Source organism: Agelaius tricolor, unplaced genomic scaffold, assembly GCF_023055355.1.
Source record: "Agelaius tricolor isolate 1412-34295 unplaced genomic scaffold, bAgeTri1.0.p SCAF_52, whole genome shotgun sequence".
Classification (NCBI taxonomy): Eukaryota; Metazoa; Chordata; class Aves; order Passeriformes; family Icteridae; genus Agelaius; species Agelaius tricolor.
In genome coordinates this window covers 757,316-774,627 of record NW_027269312.1, presented here as the reverse complement: position 1 = coordinate 774,627, position 17,312 = coordinate 757,316, and the positions used below count along the sequence as shown (strand labels likewise).

Here is a 17,312-nt window from a genome sequence, read left to right as displayed (position 1 = left end):
GTGTTAGAAAGAAGTGCTGTATTAATTCTCTCAAGTAGTGTGTTAAATATTGTTTTAGGTTATAACAAAATGTTAAAATAGAAACTATGCTACGTAGGATACTTTTTTCCTAAAGAAAGAACTCACACCAAGATAGCAGCCACAGGACACCTAAAAAATCTTTCAAAGAAAGAGAATTTATTGCTCCATTATCAGGAGAAACTAACTTCTTCCCACCTCGCTCGGGCAGGATGATGCTGTTAGGATTATGAGGAAGTTGATGATGACCAGACAGAATCCTGTATTTTAGTGGAATTTATGCATCATGTATGAGATGTATGAATATGCAACAGGCTATTGTTTTTAAGGGTTAATCCTTTGTTAACGGATGTCCTTTTTCAAACTTATGCTGCCCAGGAAAAGGTACCCAGACGTCCGTAACTCTTTGTTTCTATTATCTCATATTGTCCTAATTCAAATTGTCCAAATTATTATTATTCTAATTGTATTACTATTTTTATAACCATTTTATTACTAATAAACTTTTTAAATTTTAAAAACAAGTAATTGGCACATCTACAGTGTGAAGGGACTCTGGTGTTGACTGGCCATGTAGCCTTTGCTGAATGCTGATCCCAGTGCTTGAAGGTCCCCCGATGCAAGCTCTTTGAGTGGTTTTCAACCATCCATGACACTGTTCAACCTTTCCAGCAGCTGGTGCATGGTAGGGGATGTGATACACCCACTCAACACTGTGTTCTTGTGCCCAGGTGGTAACTAAGCTATTCCTGAAATGAGTTCCATGATCTGACTCTGGGATGCCATATCACCACAGGACTTATTTTTCCAAGCCCAGGATGGTGTGCTGGGCAGTAGTGTGAGGCACTGGGTGCATCTCCAGCCATCTGGTGATTGTGTCCACCATGGTGAGCACATAGCACTTACCTTGGCGGGTTTGTGGCAGTGCAATGTAATCAAACTCCCAGGCCTTTCCCTACCTCTACTTATTGCAACGCCCACCATTCCTCAGACGCTTTACTCTCTCAGCCTACTTAACGGCAGCACATGTCTCACACTCGTGGGTAACCTGGGAGATGGCGTCCATGGTTAAATCCACCCCTTGGCCTTGTGCCCACTTAGAAGTGAAATCTCTACCTGAGGCATCATGGGCCCATGGAGCCAGAAACAACTCTCCCTTGTGCTGCCAGTCCAGATCTACCTGTGATGCTTTGACTGGGGGAACCTGGTCTGCCAGTTCGTTATTCCAATGTTCCTTGTTGGCTTGACTCTTAGGCACGTGTGCATCTCCATGGTGGACTCTCACAATCGGCTTCTCCACCTGGATGGTGATGTCTTGCCACATTTCAGAAGCCCAGATGGGTTTCTCTTTACATTGTCAATTGGCCTCTTCCTGTCTGTCCAGCCACCCCCACAGAACATTGGCTGTCATCCATGTGTCAGTGCAGAGGGAGAGCTTTGGCCGTTTCTCTCGTTTGGTGATGTCCAGAACCAACTGGACAGTCTAGGCAAGGTGTTCAGTTGCTCAATTCCTTCTGTTTCCACAGCAGCGATTCCAAAAGCCCATCGACTTCCCTTTGGGTCTTCGAAGTACCTGTTCCTGGGGTAGTCAATGCCCAGGATCCATGGGGCATCTGGGCCACTTAGAATGGGGTGTTTCTGCCAGTCCTTCCCAGTCAGGGAATATGCATAAATGTGCATAAAGCTGATGCAATATCAGGGGTATAAAAGATGGACCCACCATTTTTGCGCATGAGCCTCTGGCATTTTGCCATGCTCCCAAGCACAGTCTCTTTTGCTTTGCTGATTTTTTTTGTTCTCAGTAAAACTTCTATAACTCATTCCCACTTGGGGTCTGGATTGTTTGTAACAGGTGGTTAGCCAGAGCGATCACCCACTTCTTTTGTTAACTTACTCACCTGCCATCCATCCCTGGGGCATCACCCCCTCTTTCTTCCATCATCTTTAAGATGACAAATGGCAAAAATTCACTAATAAGCCTAAACCTGTAACACAACCCCAGAGTGGGACATGTGGGACAAGGAACCTCAAGGCTCCTCCAGCCCTGAGGACAGCTCCTCCCAAACAGCCCTGAGGCCAGGGAAGGACGGAAAACACCATCTTCTCAGAAACATTGTTTATTGGAAAATTTAGTCAATGCAAATGGAACCCCAAATCCGTGGGGAATTGGAGCTGGTTCCTGGTGGGGCTGGGGCCTAGGAGGGGGCTCTGTTGGCTTGGCTCTGGGCTTTGCGCTCCACCTGGGCACAGTACTTTTCGGGCATTCCAGTGGCTCTGCAGAGGAAAGAATCCATCAGGTTCCCAATGGATCTGGGACCATGGCCCCAGAGCAGGTCTCGTTTGCTGAGGATGCAGAGGGACCTGGGTGGTGGCCCAGGCTGGGACACCAGGAAGGATTCGGGGAGCCCAAGGAGCACAGGGAAGCAGCACTGGCAGCCCCTGACCTGAACTCCTGCAGCTTCTGCTGTCTGAACTGGGTGAGGCGCTGGCTGCGCTGCCAGACCTCCTTCTGCAGCCGCCGGCCCTCCTCAATGAGAGCCGCCCGCTCCCGCTCCCGCTCCTGCTGCAGCTCCTGGATCTGCCGCCGGAGATCTTCGGCATGGGCACGCTGCCGGAGCTCCCTCTGCTCCTGCTCCAGCTTCTCCCGCTCCAGCTGCTCCTGATGGGCCCTGTGGGAGAGCTGGGTTGGCTCAGTGACCCCACCACATCCCCCCACATCTGGCACAGCACCTGGGCTGGCACTGGAGCCCCCAGAGCCACCAGCTGGAACTGGGAGCCCCTGGCCACCAACCTCAGCCATCCCTCAGTCCCGTGTGCCTCACCTGAGCACCCTCTGGAATTCCTGGCGGTCTTGCTGCACCTGCATGGCCAGGTACTGCTCCTTCTGGGCCACCTGCTCCAGCCGGTCCTGCTTCAGCTGCTGCTCCAGCTCGACCTTCTTCCGTGCCTTCTCCAGCTCCCGCCGCCGCCATTCCCGGTCTGCGACCTCTTGGTTCCTCTTGGCCCTCAGAGCATCCTGCCCAAATAGGACACAGTGCTAGGCTTCCCTCAGGGGCACCCATGGAAGCCCTTGGCCATGGCTTTAGCTCTGCTTCAGGACATACCCTGGCTCCAGGGGCTGGTCCTACAGACCCCCCACATCCAGGGGTGCTGCCCCTTCGCCAGTCTGGGGACAGGGACAATGGCAGGGGAGCACGTCACCTGTTCCTGGGCCACTCACCTGCTCTGCCTGCCAGTCCTGGGCCCGCTCCTGTGTGGCCCTGAGCCGGGCCAGCTCCTTCTCCTTCTCCAGGTGCAGTTGTTGCTGTTCCGCCTCCAAGGCGGCCTCACGCTCCTACGGGGGACAGAGTGCCAGGGTAGGACAGAGCCCCAGGATGGGACAGAGCCCCAGGGTGGGACAGAGCCCCAGAATGGGACAGCGCCCCAGGATGGGACAGAGCCCGAGGACAGCTCCTGCAGCCCCTGCCCACCCTACCAAGAGCCCACTGCTCTTACAGCCTTTTGCCGCTGCTGCTCCAGCACCCGCTCATCCTCCAACCTCTCCTGCTCCCGCTGTTGATCCTTCAGCCTCTGGCTTTCCACATTGAAATGTTTAATATCAGCATGGATTTGCTTTAGTCGCTCCTGTTTCTGCTCCCAGGCCTGGAAATGCCATGCAGTATTGGAGACCACCAAGTCCAGTGCTCTTCCATCCTCATCACTCAGGGCAGGCAGGCTTTGGGCCACCACCCTGGGATGTCACTATGTCCCCAAGGGACCATAGCTCTGATCCTGCTGGATGCTGTCCCCACTCCCTGAGTGTAGCTGATCCAGCTCTGCCAATCCCTTTCCAGCCAGGTGGAAACCTCCCTGCACCCCCCTGTTCCCTGCTCCCACCTTCCGATCCTCCCTCTTCATCTGCTCCAGTCGCTCCAGCTGCCTCTGGCCCTCCTGGTACAGCTCCTCAGCCCTCAATGCCCTCTCCTCTGCATTCTGCTCCATCTGTTTCACAATGTCCTGCCGGGCTCTGGAAATACAAGAGCAGAAGGGTCTCCTGTGGCTCCATCCTGCTCCCCATCTTGGGAACACTGGCATGGACAGGGCTGGTGTGGTTGGAATGGACCAGATGCCTCCATGGGGAAGAGGGAGCCTCCTGCTCACCTCATCAGCTCCTGCTTCCTCTGGCGCTCCAGCTCCTCCTGGACCTCCATGCCCTTCTCCCGCTCCATTTCCATCATCTTATCCAGGCGCTTCTCCTCCTCCGCCAGTTCCTTGAGGATCATCTGCTTCTCCAGGACTTGCTTGTCCCGGATCATGTTGCACTTGGCATTGAGGAACAGCTGTGAGGACAAGAGGTGTCAGTGGCTTGGAGCCGCATTGGGACACAGGGAGCAGGGAGGGCCAGGGAAGGAGAAGAAGAGCCTGGGAGCACGAGGAGCAAGGGAGGCTCAGCAGTGCCAGGTGACAGAGGGGAGCGCCGGCCCTACCGCGTTCAGTTCCCGCACGTCTTCCTCCTGCTCCAGCCTCATCCTTGTCACCCGCTGCAGCAGCTTCTGCTCCTCCTGCTGCAGCTCCTCCTCCACTTCTCTCTGATGGTCTCTCTCGGCCTCCAGTTCTGCCTTTCTCTGCTCCTCGATCTGGGCCTTTTTCAGGGCTTCCTGTGGGGACAGAGAGTGCTGCCCAATCCTGGGCACCTTCCCAAGGGCTCACAGGGGTCACACTTCAGGTGCTGCATTCCCAACACTGAGTGGGAACATGTCGGGCTCCTGGCACGCCCATGGGCACCCCTCCCCACATCTCTGGGCAGACACCCCATGCCCTTCGAAGGTTGGCAGTGCTGGGCCTTCAGGGATGCTGCCCAGCTCTCAGTGAAGCCCTGAGCCCTGCAGCCTCCCCTGTGCCCCAAAATGTGGTGGACAGAGGGAGGACCCCCTGCGGGAACCACCACCCCTCAAACCCAGCTGTGGAGCCAGAAAAGGGGGAAGCAGAAAGGGAAATGCCTACAAAAGCAGCGTCCTGTCTGGCTCTCAGCGTCTTCAGCCTGTCCCAATGCTCCACCTCAGTTGGGGCTCGAGCTGATTCCTTAAGTTTCTCATATTCCTTTTCTCCAATGATGAGACACAGTTGGGGCTTCTCCTGGGGAATGCTGGGGGGCACAGGGAGAGAGCTTAGTGGCATGGTGACCACAACAGGTCCCTGTGCTCCCTGAGCTGCCCACTCAGCCACCATGTCAGACCAGATCAATATGGGAAGTGCTGAGGAAGCCTTGGGGACCTGGCTCTCTTGTTTTGGGGTGAGGTGGGAAGGGAAAGTGTGGTGAAAGTGGCACCAGGCTGGGATGCAGGGGGCAGGATCCCCAGGGGTGGCCAGGGCACACTGCCAATCCCTGTTCCCTAGAGATTTTGGGATGCTGCGCTGACACCCATTCTCCCAAAACCCCTCAGGGCTTGGGCACAGCCTTACACGAGGTCCCGGATCAGGTCCCTGGTGATGATTCTGGTGGTCTTTGGTTTATATCTGACAGAGGGCTGTGATTCAGGCGGTTTGGGCACATCCTGAAGAATCACAATGGGGCTGCTGGAGCCCGTGACCTGTGGGAAAGGACGATGTGAGGGATCCGAAATCCCCACGCTCAGTGCTCCCTGGACACCAACTGATCCTGGGAGGAGCTCTGGATCCTCAATCGGGATGTGCCCTCAGGGGCATGACCAAAAGGGGCCGGAGGGGCTGGGGGTCAGGGGAAGACCGAGGGCAGACCTTGGGAAGGAGGGACTGAAATCCTGGTGGGCGAAGCTGCTGACGGCGCGGGAGGAGGGATCCCCGGGAGGAGTCTCCCGGACAGAGGGACCGAGACCCTGAGCCAGTTTTCGCGCCTGCCATGGCACTCTCATAGAGTGTTGGAGGTGTGACAATGTCCTGGAGCCGACATCCCAATGTGATGGGACCAAGGGTTGGGATGTGTCTGAACCGATTGTGACAAAGTGCCCAAAGCCACTGTCGAGACACGTCGGGACCGACTGTTGCCATGGCAGCGCCCCCAACAGCTCCCGGGACTGACAGGATGTCCTGGAGCAGACGGGGCATGGGGGACGGGGATGTTGGTGTGGAAGCTCTGAGAGCTGGGAAGGGCAAATCCAAGGGAAGGCAGAGATGGAATTGAGGCAGCCAAGAGGATAGATACATGTTATAATATTGGCTTTTTGCAAATGTTATAATGGATTTTATATGTGGGATGTGAAAGTAGCTTTGTTGTAAAGATATAATTTTTATTTCTGGTATTAATTAATCTTAGACATAGTAGTGAAATAGCTGATATAAGTATGCTTGTGTTAAAATGCCTGCTTGGATTGGATAACATCCGATGAACATAGGATGAGGACACCTGCTACAGATCTGCCAACTATCAGCACTCACCATCTGAAGACAGTGTGGACCAAGGCCCAAAACTGAAGATGATGATAAAAAAGGACTAAAAGCACAACCCAGAAATATGCATCCTCTAAAAAGGCGGATCCAAGGTGGAGATATGCTGAACAGTTCTTGGAACATGTAAACTAATTTGGGGGAAAAGTTTACTATGCATAAGGGTCTATGAATACCCAACAGGCTGATATAAGGGAAAAGGTATTTAAGGGGGATCCCCAAAGAGAACAGCATGCTCTTGGCTGAGTGCCAACTTTTGCTTTATGGTCCTTGTCTCCTATTGTCCTTTATTAAACTTTTTAAATTTTCACAGGAGAGTGAACCTGGTTTTCACTCCAAGGCTGCGAGAGGAACAGCCCTGCAGGAAGGAAAGAGGGGCATAAGGGTCTCCAGAGATTTGCCCAAAACCTGTGGGGGTCCCCAGGGAGCAGACACCCCCCTGCAGCCCTGCAGGAGCCCCTGGCCAAGCAGAGGATGCCCAAAGGGAGTTGTGAGCCCATAGAAAGCCCCTGCTTGAGCAGTTCCTGGGGCACTGAGCCTGGGCAAGGAAGAGCCTCAGCCTGGAGCAGCTGGGGCAGAGCTGCAGCCCGCAGGAAGGACTCCCACTGAAGAAATCGCTGGAGAAGAGACTCCCATGGAAGGCAGGGACCCCAGTTTGGTGAAGGGCAAGAACTGCAACTACTCTGGCTGAGCAGCAGCAGAAACAACCTGTGCCAAACTGCCCGGGGCCCCCCTTCCCATCTCCCTGTGCTGCTGGAGGGAGGTTGGGGTGGGGGGGAAGGTGTTTTGAAGGGTTTATTTGACTTCTCTTTATCCTGCTCCGATTTTGTCAGCAAATATTCAATTCATGTTGCTAATTCTGAGCCTGCATTTCACGTGACAGGATTTGATGAGTGATCTCTCCTGGTCCTTGTCTCAAACCAGAAAACTTTTGTTCAATTTTCTCTCCCCATCCAGGTGCAAGAGGGCAGTGAGAGAGCGGCTGTGGTGGGTGCGGGGCATCCGGCAGGAAGGAGAAGGAGGGTCCAGGTCAGGCTGTTGAGCAGATTGTTGTGGGATTTCAGTAGTTTTGTGGTTCTCTCAGTCCCTTGGCAAGAGGGAACAAATGATCAATTGCTGCATTTCCAGACTGGTTCCCTCACAGCTGCCCTTGCATGGGGGGTTTCCATCCAGTCCTGCTCTGAAAACCATCAAAGGCCCTCTCAGAACCACTACTTGGGCTCCCTTTGGGGTTTGTGCTTCTTGCAGGGCTGAGCAAACCACAGGCAGGCCTTTTCCGCCCCCAGAATTCTCACCTTTGCAGCAGCTCTAAAGCTGCCAGAATCAAAGCCAAAAGGGCGGGGGGGACCCTCAGGTGCTGGCTGCCACCTGGGGCTGGGCAGAGCAGGGCTGGGCAATGGCCATCCCTGTGCAGTGGGGCTGGGCCATGGCTGGGCCTCACACTTGGATAGACAGGAGTCCCGAAGATGTGCCACCTCTTCGACAGGTGGCACCACCACCCCCATGGACAGGATGCCCCATGCCATGATGTGTCACCCCCTGGACTGGTTTCCCTCAGGTGAACCCCAGAACAGGGACCTCCCAGGACAGGAGCCTCTGGATGTGCCCTCCAAGACAGAACCCCCCCTTTCCCCATCTGACTCAGCACAAATGGCCTCTTCCTTCTTGTCCAGGAAAAAGAAAGTGTTGAGAGGGCACAGCCCAACACCTCCATCCCACATGGCCTCCCTACTCTTCCCTGCACCACCTCACCCCATTTTCCCCCCTCACCTGGGTCCCCCAGTCCATTCCCTGCTCATGTGCTCCCCGGGATTGCTGAGCCAGGAACCAGGGGTGAGGGGACATGGCACAAAAATGAGGAAAAATTAGAAAAATAAAGAGAAGAAAAGGACAAGGGCAGGGGAGGGCACAGAGGCCAAGCTACCCAGGACCTCCATGTGATGCATGCACAGGAAATGAGCACCCCAGGGAGGCAATGCTGGGCCCTGGGTCATCCCAAAATCTGAGGCATCCAGGGAAGAAGCTGTGACCCATGGGCCCACCCAGCCACTGCCCATCCCTGCCATCCCCATTCCCCTGGGATCCCAACCATGGAATCTCATTTCCTTCTATCTCCCCTTCCCTGGGCCCCCCCCCCCCCCCCCCCCCCAACCCTGGACTGCAATTCCTTGGGATACCCATTCCCAAGGAACCCCATCCTGGTAATTCCAGACCCTGTGACACCCCTTCCCTTGATTCCCCCAGGACCCCCATTCTCACAAGAGTCCCTCCTTTCCCCTGGCATCCCCATTCCTCAGCGTCCACCCCATGATCACAAATCCCTGGAGGTCACATTCTTTTGGGACCCTCATCTGCGATTCTGAGTCTACCCAAGCCTTGGGATCCCCATTCCCATGGGACTCCATCCCTGGGCACCCCATTGCCCTGGACACCCCTCCCTGGCTCCCTACACAGCCTCAGCCTCCAAATTCAGGCAACACAATGTTCCCACCATGTCCCACCATCACCCCATGTCCCACAAGGTCCCCACCCTGCCCTGACCAAGGGCCACCTACACATGGGGACAAGAGGTGACCTCGCTTCCTTCCCCTTCATCCAAAGAGCCACCACCCAGTGGAGCAGTGGCCACAGCAGCGAGTGACAGCCAGTGCACATGGCTGGGGACACCGAGATGGTCGGGAAGGTGGCGCTGCTCCTGTGGGGTGAGCACCCTGGGCATGGGCTTCACCCCCCGGGGATAGGGAGGGGAGTTGGCACAGGGGGACTGCAGGGTTCCCTCAAGTCCCCAGTGCCAGGAGAGCCTGTGCGTGAGGTGACCGGGGTCATTGGGGCAGGAAGGTGGGGACATTAATGGTGGGACAGGGATTTGGGGAGGCATCAGGGGGCTGGTGGACGTGATCTTTGACAGTATGGCGTGGCCATGGTGTCCCCAGCGTCCCCGTGCCCTGCCTCACTACGGGGTGGCCACAGTGTCCCTGTCTCCAAGGGGTCCACGTCACACAAGGACACTTTGGGGACAGCCCTCACACCCCATGCCCTTCTGCCGCTGTACCTGCAGTGCCACCGCCACTGAGCCCTGTCCTTTCTCTCTTCCAGCCCAGACCCTCGGCCTCACTGGTGAGTCCTCAGGGGATGCCACGTCCCCATCCCGCTGTCCCCAGCCCCACACTGGCCCTGGCAGGCTGGTGTCCCCTGTCACCCACAGGCACTCAGACCACCCAGCTCCTCGTAGAGCCTCCCTGGACGCCAGTGCTGTGGGACCGGGTGACACTGACCTGCCAGGGCTCACTGGTGCCACCACCTGGTACAAGGACGGGCAGTGCTGGGGGCAGGAGAGACATGACAACTTCTCTGTCACTGAGAGTGGCACCTACATGTGTGACAGACCTGGCAGTGGTCAACCCCCCCGTGAGAGTCTCAGATGGTGAGGGGCATTTGTGTCCCCAGCCTGGCACCCATGGGGACCCCGAGGGTTCTGGGTAGGCTCAGCTTCATGGGTCACCCCCCTGGTGTGACCAGAGCCTGTCTCCTGCTCTGTCCAACAACATCCATGTGCTGGATGTTATCCAATGGGTAGTCAATGGTCACATCAGGTGTGACAGGTCCCATGTCCCTCAGACTGGCTGGTGCTGCAGAGGCTGGTACAGGCACTGCTGGAGGGGAACATGGTGATACTGTGCTGCCAGGACTGGCAGAAGAATTCCAAAAGGGTTCTCCGCAAACATGAGGACTTCAGTCTTGCAGTGGGAAGACCCCTGACACAGCCACAAGAATTTGAGGGACAATACTGCATGTCCACTGGCCTGGGAATTATGGAAAATAAGAAGGGGGAGCCCCCCAAGGCCTTGTAGTGGCTCAAGACACAGCAAGGCTTGGTGGGGCTGCTGTGGTTCAGCTCCCCACCCTTGGCTCTGTGCCTCAGCTAAGTCCCCTCCTGCAGACTGGGAATACTGGATCCAGCTGCTGCTGGAACCAACTGAGCCTGTGCCCTGGGCTCCAGTGTCCCCTCTTAGCAGGGCCTTCCTCAGCCACCAACGGCCATTTTGTGTCCCAGGTGGTTCCATGTCATCCAAAGGGACAGAGGGTCAGAGAATGGCACAGGAAAAGAGCTGATGGCAGAGAACATGTCCTGATCCACTGTGAGCAGAAAGCTGGAACCTGTCATGGCGAGTGGGCTGTGAGTGGGTATAGTCAAGCAAAGCATCCCCAGTGCAGGGAGAGTTTCCCAGCCTGTGCACCTGATTCTCGAGGAATTTAACCCTGATCCTCCTCCCTGCACTCCACCCTCATGGCTTTACAAGCCCACCATGGACCTGGGCAGGCTGGTGGGTCAGAGAACAGCATCAACAGGACAAAGCAGCAGCTGTGACATCCTCTATCAAATCAGGTTTGTGGCATTAGCAGAGCAATCTCTGTCCCACAGGGCAGGCAGCACCTGGAGGGGACCCTGAGATATGACACCCTGCAGAAAACTGCAGCAGGCAAATGGGAGCTGGAGGCAGCACAGGGGGCAGAGCCCCACAGACAGGCCCCTCTGGGCACTAACACACTTCGCTGCTCGGATTGCTGCAGCTGCAGAGGAGAAAGGGGTTCTGCCTCCAAAAGGGTTGGACAAGGCAGTTTGGGACTTCTGCTTGTTCTTTTTTCTGTTTGCTTGTTTCTCCATTTGAACAGAGGACACCTCACAGCTGCTGCAGCAGCCACCGAATCCTTTGCCCAGAGGGCTGAAGCACAATGCAGGCAGCACCTCGCGGGGGATGGATCCTGACCCAGCCGCTGTTCTTGGGGGTTTGGGGGTGTCCTTTCCCGAGCTCTGGACTGCTGCTGCTAGCACTGGACTCTGCTCAGTTCTTTTTGCTCTTGGGGGTGTCATACTTCCTCTTGCTCGAGTACCAGAGCAGCAGGGGGATCCCAATGGAGGGCAGGGTCATCACGCCAAATGCCGCCCAGTCCAGCTAGAGGGAGAAATTGTTAAGAGAAAAGTCAAAACAATCCAGGTCAGGGGAGTCTTAGAGCAATGAGGTCAGAGGAGGAGAGGGAGGAGAGATCTCACACTGTCTGCAGCTTCCTCACATGGGGAAGCAGAGGGGCAGGCGCTGACCTCTGCCCTCAGTGACCAGTGACAGGACCCAAGGGAGTGCCTGCAGTTGTGTCAGGACAGCCAGCATTAAAGGCTGGATATTAAGAAAAGGCTCTTTCTCCCAGAGGATGCTCTCCCAGACACTGCAAGAGGCTCCTCAGAAAGTGGTCACAGCACCGAGCTTGACACGAGCTCAAGGAGTTTGGATAGGGCTGACAGGCACATGATTGGGATTCCTGGGGTTGTCCTCTGCAGGGCCAGGAGTTGGACTCTACAATCCTTGTGGGTCCCTTCCAGCCTAGTTGGTTTTAAGATTCTACTCTCAGATTTTCTGCCTCAAATGCCACAGTGCAGCTTCTTCACAGAGGGAGCTGGGATGGAAACTGAGCTGTTTCTGTGATAGTTCTCTGGAGAACTGACAGGAACCAACTCCAGCTCCCTCTGCAGCTCTCCAGGTGACTGCAGGGCAAGTCACACACACCATGTGCAAGCAGGAAGCCACCACACTGGGCTGCAGCTGCCATGGTGCACTTTTCCATTGTCAATTGAAAGGTACTTACGAAGTGAGGGGAGAACCTCCTGTCGAAATCACGCTGAGCCAGGATGCCTCCCTGCCCAGGAGCACTGGTGAAGCCAACCTGGAAAAGGCAGGGAAAAGACAGGCTTTGCCACCTTTCCTGCTTGCTCCAGAACTGGGCAGGGTGAGAGCAACACAGACATGCATCACCTCGACCATGCAGCTCCGGGAGCACGGTCAGGTGTGTCTGCAGGGATCCCATAAATCAGCCACTTACCACCACCTGGGCACCCTCCTGTGCCAGGTACGTGATGGTGGCAGAGGTGAAGTTGAAGTACCCAGCCTTGAGAGGCCGTAGAACCACAGTGTGGGACACATTGTTCACTCTGGGAGCTGGACGTTAAGGAACACTGTTGTATTTCAGCCCAGGAAGAAAAGTGAGGAGATGTGAAAGAGCAACCAGGAGCCAGGTGAAAAAGTCAGTGCTGCTAACAGATCTGAGTGCTCGTGGTCGCAGACAGCCAGACCCAGCCAAGGCTGACCCAGCTGCTCCTCCACAGGCAGAGGAACTACCCCAGGACCTGGTCCTGTCTGCAAGGAACTTTGTTTTTACACTGCACCATCCAGAAGAGGAGGGGTTTGGATCTGGCACCCTGTCCAGGCTCTGGAAGGAATTTCAGGGACAGCAGATGAAGATAGGACTAAGCTGCAGGATGCTCAGGGGCAAGAAAGAGAGTTGGAAGAAACTTCAAAACATGAAAAGATATGGAGCAATCCTGTCCCACTTGACGCTGAGCATGCCAGAGACGATGCCAAAATCTTCTGGAGGGAAAGAATCATCCGACAGCTCCACGTCTAAGGCAGCACTGAACACAACAAAGAGAGGGATGAGACAGGAATCTTAAGCTTTGCCATCTGCTCATAGGCTCTGCAGCAAAGTGCACTGACACTTCCATCTTGACCAAATGGAAGAATTGATTTTTCAGAGATGAAATGTCACCAGTAGAAGACAGGGAGGAGAGCTGAGGTATCTTACAGGGAGACTGCAGAGGGAGGAAGGCAAAGCTGAGAGAAACAAACACAAGGACAGGAAAACCACCATTTTTTCCACAACACAATTTGGCAGTTTGCTGAACTTCAGATACCATCCCATGGATACACATGCTGGCCTAAATAATAACCAAATCCCACATATAAAATTACAGGATCACATTAATGTTGTATCAATTCAACATTACTGCACCATATATTATTCTGTTAGCAGTACTGCACTCAGTATGCATTATTCTGCCTTAAAAAAAAAAAAAATCTAAAAAACCAAAATCTCAAAGCCCTTTAATAGTGTCCTGCATTTGTCCAGTCAGCTTTTCATTCTGCAAATGAAGCTTTTTACCAGCATGGTGGAAGTTCTGTTTTATCTTTGACAGGTCCTTAGTTAAATCCTGATAGCAAAAAGGAATTTTCATTAAAAAGAATAAATGTGAAAAAAAGCTTACAAAGCCAAGAAAGGGAGCTGCAGGCATGGGGAACAGAGTGTCACAGGACACCACAGGAACTATACCATGCTGGACTGACAGCTTGAGCAGCCATGAGGTGAAAGCAGGGAAGAGGAAGGAATAGGCAAATTTCAGGGTCAATCCTTCAGGCATTGCTGGAAAGCTGAGAGTTAGAGAGAGCAAAAAGCAACAGCACATCACGGAGCTCAGAAATTGCCTTGCCAACCCTGCAGCCACACAGAGAACATGTGCTCGTGGTCAGTACTGAAGCCTGGACAGGGCTTACCTGGAGCCAACATTGTAGATGTTGTACTGCAAAGTCAAGTCCTTGCCCTCCACTGCATATCTGTTTAACAGAGATTTGGAGGCCAGGAGCCTGGCACCATCCTCACAGTGAGCCACGGACACCAGAGCAAACACGACAAGAAGAGGGAGCTTCATCTAGAAGCACAAAGAAATGGAACGTCACTGATCATTTGAAATCTCTGAACACTTGCCTGTGAGACACAGCAGTGTCCCAAATCTGCAGCCATGGAAGAAAAGTTCACAGTCTTGTCCCCTGTCAAAGCCCTGGCCAGTACCATTCCCTTTTACAGAATCATGAAACATCCTGAATTGAAAGGGACTCAACAGGATCATCAAGTCCAAGCCCTGGCCCTGTACATCTCAATAATGGGCAAAGCTTTCAGATCACTAAGCCTCTTCTAGTAACTTCCAGAGTAAAAGCTTTGGTAATTAACAATTTCATCAGTTTTAGCAACTAATGGTTAATTGCCCTTGCAAAGCCTGGCAACTTTCCAGCACTGTCTTACGCAACAGAATTAGTTTTTAGAAAGCACAGCTCCTCACTTCCAACATTATTCTTCCTTATTTCCAGCCACTGAGAACCACCAACTCCCTCCAGTGGCTTTTATGATCCTCTGCACAATTCCCTGCTTCAGGCCACGTGGTCTGACTTATCCAAACACGGCGCCTCTGCAGCCACCCTGCTGAGAGGACAAGGAGACAACAGGAACACTACAGATGTGACCAGTGAGGACACTTGATGGGGCTTTTAAATTCAAAAACTGCTTCAATGTCAGGGCCTCTGCCTTCCACAGTCACAGGGTGGTGGTTGGGGTTGGACAGGACTGTAAAGACCATGCAATTGCACCCCCCTGTCAAGGGCAAGGACACCTTCCACGAGCCCAGGTCGCTCCAAGCCCCATCCAGCCTGGCCTTCGATGTTTCCAGGGATGGGGCAGCCACAGCTTCTCTGGACAACCTGTGCCAGTGACTCACCTCCCTCACAGGCACCAATTTCTTCCCAATATCCCATCTAACTCTGCCCTCTGGCAGTGGAAAGCCTTGTTTTGTCACTCCAGGCCCTTGTCCAAAGTCCCTCTCCAACTCTTTTGGAAGCCCTGTAGGCCCTGGAAGGGGCTCTAGGGTCCCCCTGGAATCCTCTCCTCTCCAGACTCAACACCCCCAGCTCTTCCAGCCTGTGTCCAGAGCAGAGGGGCTGCAGCCCCTGGATCATCTCTGTGGCCTCCCCTGGACTCACTGCAGCAGCTCCTTGTCCTCCCTGTGCTGGGGAGCCCAGAGCTGGAGGCAGCTCTGCAGGGGAGGGTCTCAGCAGAGGAGAGGGGCAGAATCCCCCCCTCACACGCTGCCCACGCTATTGGGGATGAGCCCAGGACAGTGTTGGCTTTCTGGGCTCCCAATGCACGTTGCCACAGCGTGCTGAGCTTTTTGTCAATGTCCCATGCCCCCACATCCTTCCCAGGGGTGCTCTCCATCCATTCTCCCCCCAGCCTGTTTGTGTGTCGGGTTGCCCTAATGAAGCTGCAGCACCTGCCCTTGGCCTCGCTGAACCTCCCGGGCTTGGCATGGACCCGGCTGCCCAGCCCGTCCCGGCGCAGGTGCCAGAAGTCCCTTCCTTCCTCCCAGTCGTGCTCTGCTGCAGCCGCACAGCAGCGCATGCAGCCCAGGTTGCTCCTGCCCACTCACGAAGCCCAGGGGCCCAGAGGGGCTCAAGGACACCTCCCAACAGGGAATCGTCCGGTTTCACCCACGCTGCCCGCGGAAGACCCCGGCTCTGACGTTCCAGCTCCAGAAACCGGCCGGTCCCTCCTGACGCCTCAGAGCCCACGAGCGGACCCACCCCGAAGGCCAAGGACACGGCCTCCAGCTGCCCCGAACCTCCCCCCCCTCACCGTCTCTCCCGCCGCCAACGCTACAAAGACGAATCAGCGCAACCGTGGCGGAAATGGCGCAAACGAACCGCGACTCAGGCAAGCCCTATGCCCCCTGGGAAATGGAGTCTAAGCCCGTGAAAACGAAGGGACTCCGCGCCTGCGCAGGACACGCTTCCTGCGCTGCCCATTGCCCACGGTGGTGGAAGTAGCGGCGGGCGGCGCGCCGTGCTGGGCCGGGCTCTCGTAGGGAAGGCTCTGTAGAAAAGCAGCAGGTGTATCTCGGTACGACAAGTAGCTCTGGCCACGCGAGCAGCCTGCCCAGGTCCGCGGGAGATGTGTAAAGTAGTGAAGAAGGAGTGAAGGAGAAGGAGCAGGGCTAAATTCCTCAAGAATCAGGTGCACCGAACTCCGGGGTCTCCCTTCCTGCACTCAGGACTCCCTGCTTGACTCACTCCCCGGACAGGCTGCAGCCTTCTGCTGCCGCGGAACAAGACGTGTCCCGACCTCCCTAGTGCAAAGCCAGCAGCATAAGAAACCTTTTAGTGTTTCCAGCACTCCAGGATACCCCGAGAGTTCTGTGCCTGCATCTATCAGGCTGATTACCTCAAGTGGGAGAAAGGCTTCAGACCCTCCTCTGTACAGTTTTTGCTCCTCACATGTGGAACTGGGGGTATATTACTTCATTATCTGAAGCTGTATTTGCAGGATTAACCACTGATATATAAATAGACCAAACATATCTGAAAAGTTTTTGGTCGTCCTCGATTTTAGGTGTAGCCCCTTGGGGAGGCTTCATCTGCCCTTAATGTGAAGACCCTTCGATAAATATATAAATTTCAATTCCCTTAATTCTGTCTGCCCTCTAATTTTCATTTTGCAGAAATGCAGCAAAGTTTGTGAAATTTTTCACCTTGCAGCCTGGTATTGGCCAGTGCGAGTGGTCGCAAAGAGAGGCCATTTTACTTCTGGGAAAAAGAAGCCATTTCCCCAGGGTCTCGATATCACCTCGAAGGTGGCATGTGGGGCTCTAAGGAAATGCTTGCTCCTAGTTCCTGAAAGCTTTAATTTTGGAGAAATCCAGAAAAGTTAGCAAATTTTAAGGTTGGCACTCCACTATCAGCCAGTGCGAGCGTTCACAAATGGAGGCCATTTTCCATGGGAAAAAGAAGTCATTTCCCCAGGGTCTGGGGATCAGATAAGAGGTGGTGTTTGAGGCTCTAAGGACTTGCAGGGTCCTGGTTGCTGGCAGCTGTATGTTTGTAGAAATCTAGTAAAATTTCAAATGTTATGATTGGCACCCTTTTATTGACAGAGCGAGTGGCCAAAAATGGAGGCCATTTTCCATGGGAAAAAGAAGTAATTTCCCCCAGGTCTGGGTATCAGATTAAAGATAGCGTCTGGGGCTCTAAGGACTTCCAGTCTCCTTGTCACAGGCAGCTTTAGTTTTGGAGAAATCTAGTAATGTTTGCAAATTTCTAGCTTGGCACCCCATTATCTGCCAGGGCGACTGGCAATAAACAGAGGCCATTTTCCAGTGGAAAATGAAGTCATTTCACCAGGGTCTGTGTACCAGATAAGAGCTGACATTTGGGGCTCTAAGGACTTGCAGGGTCCTAGTTGCT

General features: G+C 54.3%; 2 protein-coding genes across 4 annotated transcripts; both read right to left on the bottom strand.

The window, feature by feature from the left end:
• Positions 1-2,119: 2,119 nt before the first annotated feature.
• LOC139604509 (cilia- and flagella-associated protein 45-like) lies at positions 2,120-8,532 on the bottom strand. 2 transcript variants are annotated; one of them, XM_071455656.1, is made up of 10 exons: positions 8,191-8,235; positions 5,461-5,588; positions 5,002-5,143; positions 4,485-4,655; positions 4,159-4,337; positions 3,895-4,024; positions 3,514-3,660; positions 3,239-3,352; positions 2,841-3,034; positions 2,120-2,687 (listed from the first exon to the last, which is right to left on the bottom strand). In XM_071455656.1, exons 1-10 carry the CDS (start codon positions 8,206-8,208, stop codon positions 2,312-2,314), a joined length of 1,599 nt encoding a protein of 532 aa, XP_071311757.1. In that variant the 5' UTR covers positions 8,209-8,235; the 3' UTR covers positions 2,120-2,311. The 2 variants fall into 2 exon arrangements, with proteins under 2 accessions (XP_071311757.1, XP_071311758.1); XM_071455657.1 differs by lacking the exon at positions 5,461-5,588 and having other exon boundaries at positions 8,191-8,532.
• On the bottom strand, positions 6,167-15,791 carry LOC139604510 (translocon-associated protein subunit beta). Of its 2 annotated transcripts, XR_011683997.1 has the most exons (7): positions 15,709-15,791; positions 13,800-13,954; positions 12,785-12,883; positions 12,295-12,403; positions 12,061-12,138; positions 11,168-11,375; positions 6,167-8,235 (listed from the first exon to the last, which is right to left on the bottom strand). XR_011683997.1 is itself a non-coding variant. In XM_071455658.1 (6 exons), the coding sequence occupies exons 2-6, from the start codon at positions 13,952-13,954 to the stop codon at positions 11,265-11,267; spliced, it is 552 nt and encodes a 183-aa protein (XP_071311759.1). In that variant the 5' UTR covers positions 15,709-15,791; the 3' UTR covers positions 10,782-11,264. The 2 variants fall into 2 exon arrangements, 1 of the variants encoding a protein (XP_071311759.1); XM_071455658.1 differs by lacking the exon at positions 6,167-8,235 and having other exon boundaries at positions 10,782-11,375.
• Positions 15,792-17,312: the final 1,521 nt, after the last annotated feature.